The sequence below is a fragment of the Simochromis diagramma genome, unplaced genomic scaffold (genome assembly GCF_900408965.1).
Source record: "Simochromis diagramma unplaced genomic scaffold, fSimDia1.1 OVJJ01000463.1, whole genome shotgun sequence".
Taxonomy (NCBI): Eukaryota; Metazoa; Chordata; class Actinopteri; order Cichliformes; family Cichlidae; genus Simochromis; species Simochromis diagramma.
In genome coordinates this window covers 3,573,291-3,588,001 of record NW_024386941.1, presented here as the reverse complement: position 1 = coordinate 3,588,001, position 14,711 = coordinate 3,573,291, and the positions used below count along the sequence as shown (strand labels likewise).

General features: G+C 39.7%; 1 protein-coding gene across 1 annotated transcript; it reads right to left on the bottom strand.

Moving 5' to 3' along the window:
- Positions 1 to 8,914: 8,914 nt before the first annotated feature.
- On the bottom strand, positions 8,915 to 11,357 carry LOC120737265 (lysophosphatidic acid receptor 6-like). Its single transcript, XM_040037870.1, has one exon. The coding sequence runs from the start codon at positions 10,568 to 10,570 to the stop codon at positions 9,515 to 9,517; it is 1,056 nt and encodes a 351-aa protein (XP_039893804.1). The 5' UTR covers positions 10,571 to 11,357; the 3' UTR covers positions 8,915 to 9,514.
- Positions 11,358 to 14,711: the final 3,354 nt, after the last annotated feature.

Sequence of the window (14,711 nt, the reverse complement as noted above, 5' to 3'; positions counted from 1 at the left end):
AAACAGTAATAATAATTTGCTGTTTTACTCTTTGTTTGTTTTATATAAATGTAGCAACGTTTCTGCGCTATAGCTGAGTTATTAGTGGACATTTGTAGCCTCAGTGCATAGCAGCAGACCATGAAACCTTCTGTCATGACTCACCCAGTAAAGAGGAGTATTGTTTATTCTTCATGGGGAGCCGCTCTTCCTGTTAATAACAAAGCACTTAGGCGCTGCAGTTGGGAGTCTCTTTGCAACTATAAATATGGAAGCTGTCATTGTTATGATTATTTCAAGCCCTTTGCAGTGACCCTCCATTGTCTGTTGCCAGTGTTTTGTAGTGATGTATCAGACAATATGAGACTGGCGTAGCCAAGCAGGGCTTTGTCATGGAACTGCACAATTCATCAGCTGCTCAAAGTAAAAAGGTCAAGAACAGTTAAATCTGGATCCCGGGTTATGTGAAGTGGGACACTGCTGGCTCCAGGCAGGTTGGAGAGTCATTTGTTGTTATAAATGCTGCTATTGTTCGTAACTTAAACGCCTGTTGACTCCTGATGAGTTGGACCACCTTTAAGTAAGGTCATAGGCTCTGCTGTCTCCTCTCTCATCCTCTCATCAGCCACTGCTAGGCACGTTTGTTCAACCGCTCTTAAATTCGAACATCTATACCAGCCAATCATATGGCAGAAGAACTGTAGGTTTAGGTGTGTAAACGTGGTTTAGATGACCAGCTGAAGTTGAAGCTAGCATCTGAATGAGCAAGGAAGGTTATTTAAATTATTTTTGAATTTTCAGTTATTTAAATGTGGCATGGTTGCTGGGGCCAGACGGGCTGCTCTGAATATTTTAGAAAATGATGTGGTTTTCCAATTAGAGTTTGGAGAGAATGGTCCAAAATAAACACAAATATATATGCTACCTAAAAATATATAACACTTTTTTATTCTAAGTGATTTTTATCTAACATTCATACTCCAACAGATGCATCAGAGAGCAACTTGGTGTTAGTATCTTGCCTAGGGATATTTGGCATGCAAACTGAAGCAGCCAAGGATCAAACCACCAACCTCCCAGTTTGTAGATGACATGCTCTACTTCCTGAGCGAAAGCTGACCATGTCCATCCATTTATGGATCACCACAGTGTGCCCATCTTCCGATGACTGCTTCCAGCACAGTCCGTGTCACAAAGCTCAGACCTTCTCAAACTGGTTTGTTGAAGGCAAAAGAGGGACCGACCCATTATGAGCAAGGTGTCCCTAATACTCACATATTTGCATGTTGCATGTTGCAATCATACATAATGTTTATTATGTGGCTGTTGTTTTGTGCACTGGTCTCCCTTGACAAAAAAGAACAACACTTCTGATATTGCTGAAACAGCACTGTTGAAAAAACACTGTCGAAACAACACCTTCAACAACGCTCTTTTTTTCCACCTCACTGACCTTAACGTGACACTTATGTTTTTGCATACTCTACATCTCTTGAATGAAGCAGCATGTATCACCCACTGCTTAGCCTATATCATGTGAATAACCGAATTGTGAAGATGAGTCATTGTGAACACCCACAGTGAAGAGGGCCTCAGACCTATATGTTTGACACTGAATTAGATGAATGAGAAAAATACAAACATTTCTTCAGGCATGAAAAACAACTGATTCCCATAGATTCTCATACACTGCTGGACTTTAAAAAATGAATATTATACAAATTACTGACACAACTAAGATACTCTCATTAATCATAGTGATAGAATCACTGTGATCAACAATGGATTTGAATCATATTTGTGTTTTCTTCATAGTTAAGTCTGCAGTTCACAGGAATAGCTTAAAAAGGGAAAAAACTGAGCAGTAATTGCAGCATCATCAGCAAGATTGCAGCCTCTGGTATTTAGTGTTTTTGTTCATTTCATGAACTGCAAAATCATAGTGATTCAAATATCTTGTCCCAACAGTTCACAAGTCTTTACATGAAACATTAATAAAGCTTGAAGTTGAATCTGAAGTCAGAATGATTTCCATATAATGCTAGCTGGTGGTGACATACACAGTTTTAGCTAAAACATCTTAAGCTTAGCTTAAGAATGTGCATTCATCTGACTATAGGTAACAATTTTCATTTACCTTTAAATAAGCTTTGGGTTGGCTTTCACATAAAAGTTTTGTTAGCTAAGAAAAACTAAAGTTGGTTTAATGTGTCAAACAGATCCATTCAAGTATGAAAGCAAGAGTACAGCAGTCCATACAACATGTGAAGTGAAACATTCGTTGCTTTGATTGTGTCAGTGTGTGTTATGTAAGTTTAGAATAGTGCAATCTCCTGCACAAATTGGTAAAGAAAGACAGTTAATGGCTAATCTCTTTTATCAGTCATGTAACTTTGGTGACACATTGCTTGAGTAGTGTTTGCATCAGAGCAAATGTTTTACAATAAGAATGTACTGTTCTGTGTGAGGATTTGCTTAAAAATAGTGGTTGAGATGCATAACAAGAATGCTTCAATGTTTCAGGTTTTCTTGTGTATTTCTTCAGTCTCCACCCATTTCCATAGACAATTTACTTTATTCAAATGATATAAGCCAGCAATGAAGAAGCTAAAGAAAAACTCAGACTAGGCTATTCGTGCAGTGGAAATGTACAACAAGCAGAAATGATCGTGCGCATTATGATGCTTCAGGTCACTATTGTGACCGCTGGAATTATTTTCGTCTTATGTGTCTTTTAGCTTAGGTTAATTGTGTCTCATGTTTCTGAAGCAATGACGATAACCTCAGCAAGATCAATGAGCCTAATTTTCACAATCTGAAGTCAGAATATCTGTTGTCTCCGCAAGATCGCAGCTAAAAAGGGTGTGGAAGCTGTATTTTAAGCTTTCCATGCTAAATTCGATGAGGAACTTGAAATGTTTTTGTATGACAAATGAATCGTTGCTAAAAAAAATAATAATAATAATAAAATAAAAAAATAACTCCAACACTTAAACAATAAACCTAACAGGATCTTACTAAGAACTGTAGCAATTCTTAGTAATTAAATTTAGCAATTCAGTTCAGCTAAATGTGGAATTGAATAGTGATTTTCTGTGGCTCCAGCACACTAAATTCTGCTGAGGAAGAGAGGGAAGGTATTGTGTGCTCTGAGAGGCTCTGGGGAAATTCCTTATGTGGAACACGGTGACCTCAAAGTTGACCTGTCAGTGTCAGCTTTTATGTGTGGATGTACTGGGGAATGAGCTACAGGGATGTGTTTCGAGAATGCCTACTGAGGTATTTGCAGGGCTATTGATAATAGCAGTGTCATGTGCGTAATGGAACTAAGGTGTAAAAGTTCATGGTGGATTTCAGGTCAGTATAACTTTTGCAGATCATCTCCTTTTTGCAGCTCTGTTTAGAATTTTGAGTCCTCTCATGGACTGAACCACATAACAAAATTGGTATGGCCCAGATCTGGCCCACACAATGTGCTTACTAAAGGCCCACATACTGCAAAGAATGTGGGCCCTTTAGTGGCCCAGATCTGGTTTGCCAGAGGTGGCCCACACATGGGCCAGCACAAGGGCAGTTGCAGACACACTGGTGGCCCTGTGCTGGCCCATGTGTGGACTACCTCTGGCAAACCAGATCTGGGCCACCAAAGGGCCGTCATTCTTTGCGGTGTATGTGGGCCATGTGTAAGTTGTGTGCAGCCACGGGCCAGTTGCAGACACACTGGTGGCCCTGTGCTGGCCCAGAACAGTTTCAGCTCTGGACCCAGATGTCAGCCTAGTTTGTACCTTAATCAAGTCATGTAATAACAACATGTGCCGGAACATAATAGTGCAAAATAAACATGACGAAACTCTGTTCAGACAGTGAATGGCTGAATTCTTATATAGCGCTTTTTTACTCTCCCGGATTACTCAAAGTGCTCTATATAACATGCCATATTCACCCAATCACACACTTTCTCTAAACTGAGTGCTTCCTAACTACATTCATACACATTCACACTCTTAACATGCAGACTGGAGCAGCATTTGAAACGTTGGCTACCATATCATTATAGTATTGCAACATGGCATTTGAGTCTTCTAACTAAAATAAGAAAATAGGAACATAAATAGTGCCATCATTGTCAGACCTGGCCCACGTCTGGTTGACATACACCCTGCCATGACACCAGTCAGTCAGCAGTGCCAGCTTGATGCCGGATTCAGGCCAGACCTGTTTTCTATGAGCCTGGGCAACATACACCAAACCACAAACAATTTATTTTTTAAAAAGCTCACAGATATTAGGACATTCACACCAGTGATGAGCACATGCAATCTTCTTACCACAGCTGTTAGTGTATAGCAGGGCTCTCAATTTCACAAACTTGTGGAAAAAAAAAGTAACCATATGCTTCTTAAAAAAATGTTCCAAACTAAATAAACCTGTTACTACAAAAAGCTAAATAAACTAATATATGTTCAATCTATAGAATGTACTATGAAATTCAATAATGTGCTGATAAGTATACATACAGAAGATTAAAGGAAATGAAAGATGCACATGATGAACAAATGACATCACCCACAGGTTTGTGGGCTGTTTTTTTTTTTTTTTAACTTAGACTTCCAGTTTTGCAATGAGAGTACAGTGTGCCAAGTTTGCAAGCTGATTAGTAAGAATACATGGATGCACGGCACAGATGTGCTCCAGATACCTGCTAATTAGTGCCAATAACTCTAATGAATTAGCTGAGGTGAAGCCTAGCAGACAGCTAAATACCTAGTTAGCGTGCACCTGTCGCTTAGCAGGCCACCTGAATAATGAAAATTTGTTTTATGTCTGCTCTAAATTTGGGCATATGTGCAGTCACTCCTTTTGGAGCCTTCCTCAAATAGTAGGCTGAGGAACTAAAGTTTCTTGTATGTGATTGCTTGCTTTATTCGTGAACCGCAGAGGTTGCTTCACTTCACTGACAGAATTTAAAAGGACAGAGCTACTATTATTTTTTAAAATTGTAATGCTTTAGGAAAACTTTGCTTTTTCTAACAGAAAATTATAGTTTGCAACAGTTAAAAAAAAGGATTCAATAACGACATGAAATCATTTTGAATGTCTTTATGTGCACATTATTATTTGCTATATGGGCACTTTAAAAGTACATACAGTCTTGTGTGTGGCATGGCCCAGTGACCTTTACTTTCTCCCACAAGATAATCAGTTGCAACAGTAAGCAGTTTCCTTTGGTTAGAAGCTGTAGGTGGGGATTAATGCCTTTACACTGACTGATCAGACATTGCCCGTGCCCCCAGAAGTCACCAGGGGAAGGTCTTCCAGCAAAGGAAACCCAAACTTATCCCATCAAGCAGAACACACCCAGTGTTAATGTCTTGTTTATCATTCTCAAAGACACTGTAACACCATGTTAGATCAGGCTTAAGACACAAAGGCTGAAAATGGAATGTTTTGTTACAGCTTACATGTATGTGCACTGTATGCATGGGAAAGGGACAAACTTTACTGAGCTTTAGAGGCAGTAGGGTGTGTCCAAGATATTAATCTGTCAGCCCAAACTATGAAATACTTGATTTTCACCAACCAGTCTAAGCAAGTGATTTAATGTTTACAGGAATTTCCAGGTGATTTTGCAAGGATTTTGTCAGAATGTTAACCCCTCCCAAAAATGTCTCTTGTCCTGCTGGGACTTGCTTCTGGTCTTACAGGAAATTGAACTGTGGCTTCATTTCTAATGTATTTCAACATTTTTTAAGGGACCATCACACTTCCACCAGCATCTTCCCACACATAGAAACAAAAAAGTAAAGAAATGTAGTAACAGAATTTGCTAACCCTTTCGTATTCTCCCAAACCTCCTGGCATGGTTTTCCCAGTTTGAGCAATAGAGTTTTGTTGTCCATGAATCATCTTGCATCAGGGTTCCTGCCACCTGTACTAATGCAAAACAAGCTGCAACAGGCTGTATTCATTCCTAGAGGTAGACTCATGCAGTCATTAAAGACAAGAACAGTGATGTGACTTGTGCACACGCTTTCAGTTAAATCCAGTCGAATTGTCTCTATTTAATTTCCTGCCTTCATTCCTGAAATATACGGGAGACCAGAATGAACTTTCCTCCCCTAATGAGCCGAATGCTATTTGTGCTGCATGTTTTGCTAGACACCATGGTACCCTGACGAAGGGAGTGTTTTATCAACATGCTGGTCATGCTTTGTTTCATTCCCAAGACGTTACTGCCAAGACATTATTCAACCAAAAGCTGATTTGGAAACAGAACTCCTCCAAGGGCTGATAACGCCTGTTTATAGTCCAAGGTGACAAGAGAGTGAAGGAAGATAATTTCTGTCTGGTTATTTAGCCTGCTTGCCTACCTCCCTGCACACACTGTACTCATTCCACATTTGGTTATTAGTTAAGTGCTGCTTCTGATTTTAGATAAGTGAGTGAAGTTCTTGTGTAGTTATGAGTAACATTCTTTTTTTCAAACCACATCCTGGCAACTCATTAGCTAAAACTTTGCTTTTATTACCGTCTCCTTCCCAGGCAGGAAAAATGCCTTGAAGACAAGTAGCCTGGTGCCCACCCCACCTTCTCTTATAATGATGATAATGCCAATTTTCCAAGAAAAAAAGCAAACCAAGATGAGTTTGAAAATATAAAATATGATATATATGGTATATGAGGCTGATTCAGAGAGAATTGTGGGAAACTGGAGTAGATACAACAGGCAGTGTCCATATCACGACAGCGACTTCCTTTTTAAATGTTTCCTGTAAGACATGCAGGGGGGAAAACGGCTGATGATCCTCAACAGAGACCCTCTTTCCTCACATCCATTTAGTCACTGTCATGTGACAACTTCACCCAAATCTCACTACAACCCCATCCAAAAAGCACACACACACACGTACACACAGTGAAGCCTCTGTAGGTGTCCGAGCAGAAATGACTCTCAAAACAGACTGAGAGAACATCAACACAGCCCCTTCAGAGGATTATTTTAAAAACAGTTGGATTTCTCACATGGGAACATGAACCTAAAGCTAAAGTGTAGATCCAGACTCGTTTTTGTCTCTACTAAGACTTGCAGTTTGACATTAACTGTAATGACCCTGATGCAGGCAGTACAACAGCCCAAACATTGTTGCTGTTTTGTATGACCTTGGATGATACCACTAGTCCTAAATTACTTGTTTACATTATGGTATCTCTACTTTATGGTAAATGTGAAAACTTGTCAAACTTTCTTTGCACGTTACAGTTTAAGACGCAGTGGTACTGCTATTGATGCATTATCTTTGCATCCATGGCATAAGAAACTCTCACAGGTCACACTGCAGTATGCTTTGATGAATGCTCCCATGCAAAATTACCAGAGCAATCCTGAACAGTTTGTGTTGACAAGCAGTGCCGTGTCTGTGTTTTCTCATCCTGCAGCCTGCTGGGAAGGAGAGGTCAAGCTGATTAGATAACTGCTGTGGAGAGGATCCTGCTGGGATCATGTGAGGGGTTTAATCCCTGACACAGTGACTTTGCACCGGCGTTTGACTTTTTTTCTTATACACAACCCATGAGATTAAGCAGCATGCTTAGAAATTTTCAATAAAATGGCAAGTTGCATCAGTCACTGATACAGAAAGGCAAAGGTGTGAAGCAATGTGCAAAATGTATGCTTATAAAAATATGAGACGTTTAAATCAGGTTTAAATGTGTGACTTCCTGTATGGCTTCCTACATCACTGTTCTATCTGTGCTGACCTTTGCTTCATCTATCAAGTGCTGTGAAAACCTGATGGTTAGAGTGCATTAGCTAATTACACAACCTTATACAGTCACGCACAGTGACAGATCCATAACGTGCCGTTGTGGTTTATTGACTGTTAAAATGTTGCTCAGTAAGCATGTGGTCATGTGTTCATGATGACGGCCTTCTGCGTAGATACTTGTTTGTCTTCATAACATCCCAGGTTTTTAATCATGGCCTTGACTCAGTCACATGGCCTCAAAAGCAGAGATGGGGTATGGGGCGTATAAATAAAGTGCAGTTGACTGACCTTCGAATTCAGGCTATGTCAATAAAGTTAGGGGGGCTGTGTGCTGGCTGTTCTCACATGCTGTGCGTGCTCCTCGCTCATGTCTTATCATCGGTGCAGTTGCTCACAGCAAGAGTGAACATGTGTGAAAAATATTTCACGGGCTTTGTATTTACACAAATGTGTGAGCGATTATTTGTTATGCTGCCTGGCTGGTAGAAATGTAATCTCATGTTGAACAAAGACATCCTGATTTACTGTACAAATTGCACGATTCTGTGGCAGACCTCTGGGTTGTATTATAGTCACTTTGTGCCCTTGTAGATGAGGAAAACAAAATGTTCCAAGATGATAAAATGTAATCTCTATTTAACTTTAAAAAAGCCTAAATGGCATTCGTTGAACCCCTGTTGATCCTCTTACAGTGTTTAAACATTGATCATTTTGGCACACACAAGCTTTGATGTTCTTAATGCTTCTTGATACAACATTTCTTTGTATTTCTTTGACAAGTTGTTTGGTGACAAATTTTAAGAGTATGTTTTTGTCAGTTAGCAACAAAAACACTTCTTCTTTTTACCGATCTCCAAAAGACTTTCTACTTCCACAATTGTACATCGTCTTTGCGTGCAAGACTAATCCTCGAAACATTTTTAGCAACAAGAGGTTTTGTTCTGTTTTGCTTGGTGCAGGCTGCTACAACAGTTTTTAACTTTGTAGTCACCACTGGAACTGGAACTGGAAGTCCGATGTCATGACAGTTAAATGCAAATAAGCGTGTAATGTGCCAGTAACATATTTGTATATTCCGGAGCTGCCACGTTTAACAATACAAACCACAGAAATTTTAGCATTAAGAGCATGTTGTTCATTCAAATGACAAAAAGTTTCAGATGCAATCATTTGTTTTAGGTATTACATAACTTTTATTCATTGCTGTGGCATGAGTGCAGCATGAGGAACTCAGTCAGTGCATTTATGGTCATTAAAGACATCTAGTCCAAACATGAAATACCAGCCAAACACAACAGGGCGCTTATGTGATCTATCTGTACATTTAAAAAAAAAAGCCCTGCACATTTATAGCTTGATATACCTTTATGTTAATTAAATAGATAACCGTCTAAAGTTAGCACCACAACTTACCACAGAAATGTACAAACGCACAAGCATATGAAGCAGTCAGTTTCATAACTGTCCTGCTGTTCAGTGATCACTTTCCCTTAAACGTCATAGACAACTTTAATTGTGCTTTACATAATTACATTTCACTCCACAGGAAATGAAAATTAGAAAGTAGTAACATTAAAACCACAGTTGTGAAAAAGTTCATATGTTAATACTGCAAAACAGAGGCTGTGAAGACCAGATCTGGACATTTGCCCTGAGACTAAAACAGATAAAGCGCTCAACGAAAAACAAAAAAACAACAAAAAATCAGATCTGTCTTTTTTTTAAATGGATGAGTTTTATCTTTTACCCTGGACGTAGCGACCCCATTGTCACACTGAAGACTCACCATGAAAGACTTTAGCTTTTAGATGACTTAGACTACACTGCAGATTGGTGGTGGATTCTGAGTGCAGAGCCTCAGAGAACTTGCTGTCATATTTACAAGTGGTCTGAGACTTCCTCTTGAAGCTATTCTGAATGGTCTCTGAGGTGAAGTAATAAACAATGGGATCAAAGCAGCAGTTGGATACAGCAATGCAGAGGGCTACTGGATAGATGGTTCGAACCACCGACTCCTCATAACAGCCTCCTAAAATTTTAGTACGGACTAGAGCATAGAAAACCAGGTTTACATTGTAGGGGATGAAACAAAAACAGAAAATAGTAAGGTGCACGATTATCATACGCAGGATCTTTTTCTTGTTCATGTTCCCACCACGGCTGATAGTTTGGGGACGGCACAGAGTCTGTAACACCATGATGGAGCAAAATACGTTGAGTAGCAAGGGGATGAGGAAGCCTACTGTCTCTATGAAAATCACCACTTTAGAGAGGGATGCTTTCCACTGCTTGGATGAGAAATTCTCAAAGCAGTAAGTGGCATTTCCTTTTTCATTTGAGGTGGTATCCAACAAGAATCCTGTGGGGATACTGCCTGAAAGCACCAGCACCCATACACCAACACATACTATTTTAGCATTGCGCTTGGTCCTGAGCGTCCTTGAGCGAAAGGGGTGCACAATGGCCAAAAACCTGTCCACGCTAATGCAGGTGAGGAAGAGAATACTGCCATACATGTTGGTGTAGAAAAGTGACACAGACAATTTACAGAGAATCCCTCCAAAAGGCCAGTTCTGGTTGATGAAATAGAAGACCCGTAGCGGCAGGGTGAAGACAAACAGAAGGTCAGACAATACCAAGTTTATCATGTAGGTTGTGGTCTCATTCCTCATTTTCAGAGAGCAGGAGAATATATAGATGGCCACAACGTTGGTGATAAGTCCAACAACAAATACAATGCTGAAGACCGTACTGTATAGTGGATATTTGAACCCATCATTCTTGATGCATGAGTTGGATATTGAAGAGTTGTTGTACATTATCATTATCAGTTTTAAGATTGCAGGGATGGGAAGTGTTTGTTATGCAATAGCTCTTCAGGGAAAGGTATTTCCAGCACGATCAACTGACCATGAATGAATTATGAAGAAGAGAACAGTTCAGTACTGAGAGATACTCAATCCATTAGAGCAACATTTTTTTTTGTTCAACACGGCGTTGTTTCCCTCCCTTTTCTGGATGTTATTTCGGGGGTTACCTCAGTTGAAAAGACCCCTCCCAGAGGACAGAGATCCAGGCTGGAGTGTCTTCCCCTCCCCCTGCCCTGTCTCTCGGCCAGACAGCACCCCACAAGTTAGAGGGCTAGCTTTACTTACTCAGATAAATCAGTCACATGAATGTGCCACCTTTTCGCTCTCAAGGTCCCAAATAATCACGAGCTGCTCAATCCACAAAGAGAGAAATGGGAAATCCACATTCAGGTCCATTAGAGAAGTGACCTCATGGCAGGATTCTTGTTCTTTGTCAAAACCCAGCCTTGTGGTTTTGTTCTTCTCAGCTCCGAATCAGTGAAGTCGTCATAAGCTTTCCATCTCCCACATGGTCATGACCACAAATGACCATGGTTCTTTCCAAGCAGAGCTCTCAGCGTGACAATTCAATGTGTTTTTGTCTTCTGTCTGTCCTCAGTTTCTCTTTCCTTTCCCTTCTTTGTTTTACTAACCTAGTTGCTCAACCAGTATCTCTCTCACTCCTCTTCATACAGCCTCGGGGTCTTTTGCTCACCACTCATCACACCACTCAGGCTTGACTACTCCTTTGTACCCGGCAGTTTTTTGCAGTTTGGGTAGAAGAGAGAGAAGCTGTAGTAACTCCTCCCACTGCCTCTGGTCCTCCTACTCCTTTGTCTGCTTTTACAGTCAACCACATAAACAGAAGTGCATCGAGAGGAAACTTAATTTAAAAAATGAGCTCATAGTTACTCTAAAATACTGTCACAGAGTTAGAAACACAGATCACTGAAATACATTTAAAAGAAAAGGTTCAAGTTTTTCTCTTGACCCGTTTTTCAGTAAAATTTTAAGCTTGTAATTGCTGAATATTTGTTTTTGTAAAAGCACATAAAAATTTTCATCTATTGAGACAAGAAAATAGGTAAAATATTTGCTTTCTACAAATGGGTTACATGTTTGGATAATAAAATATGTCACGCTGTACAACATAGGCTACAACATGTCTACAGCTAAAAATACTGCACTTCACCTCCTCTCATCACTACCTACTTTGAAATTGAGTTGGGATGTTGGAAACACTTTTTTTTTTTTTAGCTTAATAAGAGCTATTACTTTTGTTATTGTAACACTTTACTGCTAATATACTTTTTCATTTTAAAAAGGCTTGATTTTATTATTTTTCCCCTCATTAGTTAAGCTGTTAATAACAGCAGGAGGCCAAAAGTGCCTGAGAAGTTCTCTGAAACCCCACAGGGTCTCCACTCATCTGACAGAAAGCATGGGAAAATTCAGCTGTCTTCTTCTTGTTTGTGACGACCTGTGTGGGCAGCTAAAGCTTCTGCTGAAGAACCGATTTTTATTTTCAAAAGGACATTAGTAATGAGAAGGAACAGAAAGCTCTCCTTCTGTTCAGCAGGTTTTTTTCTCCTGCCCCTGTCACTCCATGGACACAACCTTCTCTTCTTGGGGCATTCTGGCTATCCTTTTGCAGGAACTCTCTCCTTGGCAGTCAGTAAAAAACGTTGGGGTATGTGTTGTGAATGAAGTAGCTTAGTACGGGGGAATGTGCAGTTTAGAACTGTTCTCAGGCAACTTAAAAGAGTTCTCAGCCCCTTGATCAGGCCTGTGGTGAGCAAATGCTATAAACCCTTTGAGTCTATTTGTGTTGGCTTCTACTGTGTCAAATAGGAAACTGAGTACCTGGTTAGTTTTCCTGCCAGTAAACAGTTGCTTGTCTGTGAGATCAAGCAACTGTTTTTCTGCCAGATGTACTCTTTGTAATTCAAAACACTCAGGCAAATACAAGATAACCTACTTCGCTCGTTACTGTTACCATAACATTTTCCTGATATTACTGACAAAAACATGACCCAGAACCCAAAGATGGTTAATTTAGACTTGAGAGCTACCAAAAATAGTCCAACAAGAGGTTGTTTTATGACTCAGCGTTCGTCTCTTTGTCAGCCTACCACAAAGTAAACATGATCAAGGCTAGAATGCAATGTGCGAGAAAACAGAAAAACCTGTACTATTGTCTTTCCCTCGCAAAGTTGTTCCATGGAGCACATAAAAACAAGCTCTTCACATGCAAGTATGTGGTCACTAAACAAAAACATGCGCCTGAAGTCCCTGGACTGTTAAATTTCTCACAATGCCAGGAAATTGTCTGGCACCCCCAAGGCCAAGTCTTCGAATAAAAGCAGTTTTATGACACGTGTTGTTGTTGTATAATGTGGTCAGCAGCAGCAATGACAACCTCATGTTGTAAAAAAATAAAAAATACAACCTGAATTTATTTTTTAACTGTCTATCACATCACGTCACAAGCCTAAAGTCTGTGTGAATCAAAAGATAGAGACTGGGGCTCACTTCAGTGACATTTAAATATCATTAAATTGCTGTATCATTTTAGAATACATTGAAAACAATGATCCAAATCAGAAAGCCTGGCCACGTTTTAATTCAAAGTCTTTAAAAAAATATCTAAAATAACACATTTTGTAAGCCACAAAACTTTGTTTCTGAGTTCCTCAAGATGAAAAGAGAGCAATCCAAAAGAAAATAATGTCTAATGTCTCAGCAAGAGCGCATTCTGATGAGTGGCTAGTCTGAGAGTGAAACGGCTTTCATCTAATTGTGTTCCACTCTCTCTCTGGAAACAGGGACTTTACAAACGCTGTGATGCCATCTACAAGTACGTTAAACCACAGCAGAACTGCAGTGGATATACACAAACCACTGACGCATCCCAGCACAACAAACCTGGACAAGTACACAATCATTCTGTCGCATTAAAAACATATTTTTTGAAACTGTTTTAAAACCTTTTTTTCAAGACAAATGTCTTATCAGGCTAAGTGGATGATCAAAGCACGCCCAGAAAGAAGTTTCCCCAGTGCCTGCATGATGTAAGTGAAATATATGGTAATTACAACTTCATTATCATAATCGTCATCTTTTTGGGAAATTTTTTTTCTTCCTACGTATGCTGAACCATGCCAGTTTTGATATTTGAATACACAGTTTGCAGTAGGTCTGTGGCAGAATGAAGGGAAGCGTGCTCCCCCACGCAGCCTTATCAGCTAAAGCTTTCGTCTACTTTGTAAAACAAGTACTTCCCACCCACCAACCCCTGCCCTCACTGAAACTTACAGTGGCCTGTACTGTACTGAAAAAATAAAGTCATTGTAACCATGTCTTTTTTTTTAAGTTAGCAGCCTTTCCAGTGCTAAATTTATAATCTCAAACCGTCAAGATTTATACATATGCAATATGCAGCAGAATATGAAGTGACAGTGAACAACTTGCATATAAAAGCGTTTGAGGCTTGATTGTTTATCAACCACCCTACAGCTCTTCATTAACCACTACATGCTGAATCCAGCACAGTGTCACATGCAATCACTGTATGTCCTAAATTTAACTAAACAGTGTTGCATGCAAGAAAACTGCAAGTACAAGTATTAAAGAGATTCAAAAACCAGTATTACTGGGGTCCTGACATTGTATGAACTAAGTAACACTCTCAGCAGTGCACAGAGATTTTATTTGCCATTTTCAATTTTCTGTGTTTTTATTCATTTGCAAACCTCATAGCCATCTCCCATTACTGGGAGGAAGCTGATAAAACCACAGCGTTTAATTTGGCTCATGGGTAAAACCCCCCCAACTCTATTGCAAGCTTGAATAGAACAAGCTATTTTGCATGGCTGAATAGGTATGCAGAGTGGTGTTTGGGTTGTTTCTAGGGCAAAGGCCTGCCTGCATTTCTTTCTTTCTTTTTAAAAACAGGTTTCCCAGATGCTAAGTCACAAGACTTATCAGAAAGTGCTAGCATTCTGCTGCAGCAAGGATTTGATGTACAAAAAGTGTGTAATTTTACAACTGTGATGTAAACAAAGTGGGTAGATGAACCAACCACACAAACTGATATTGAAAAAAAGCCCTGTGACAA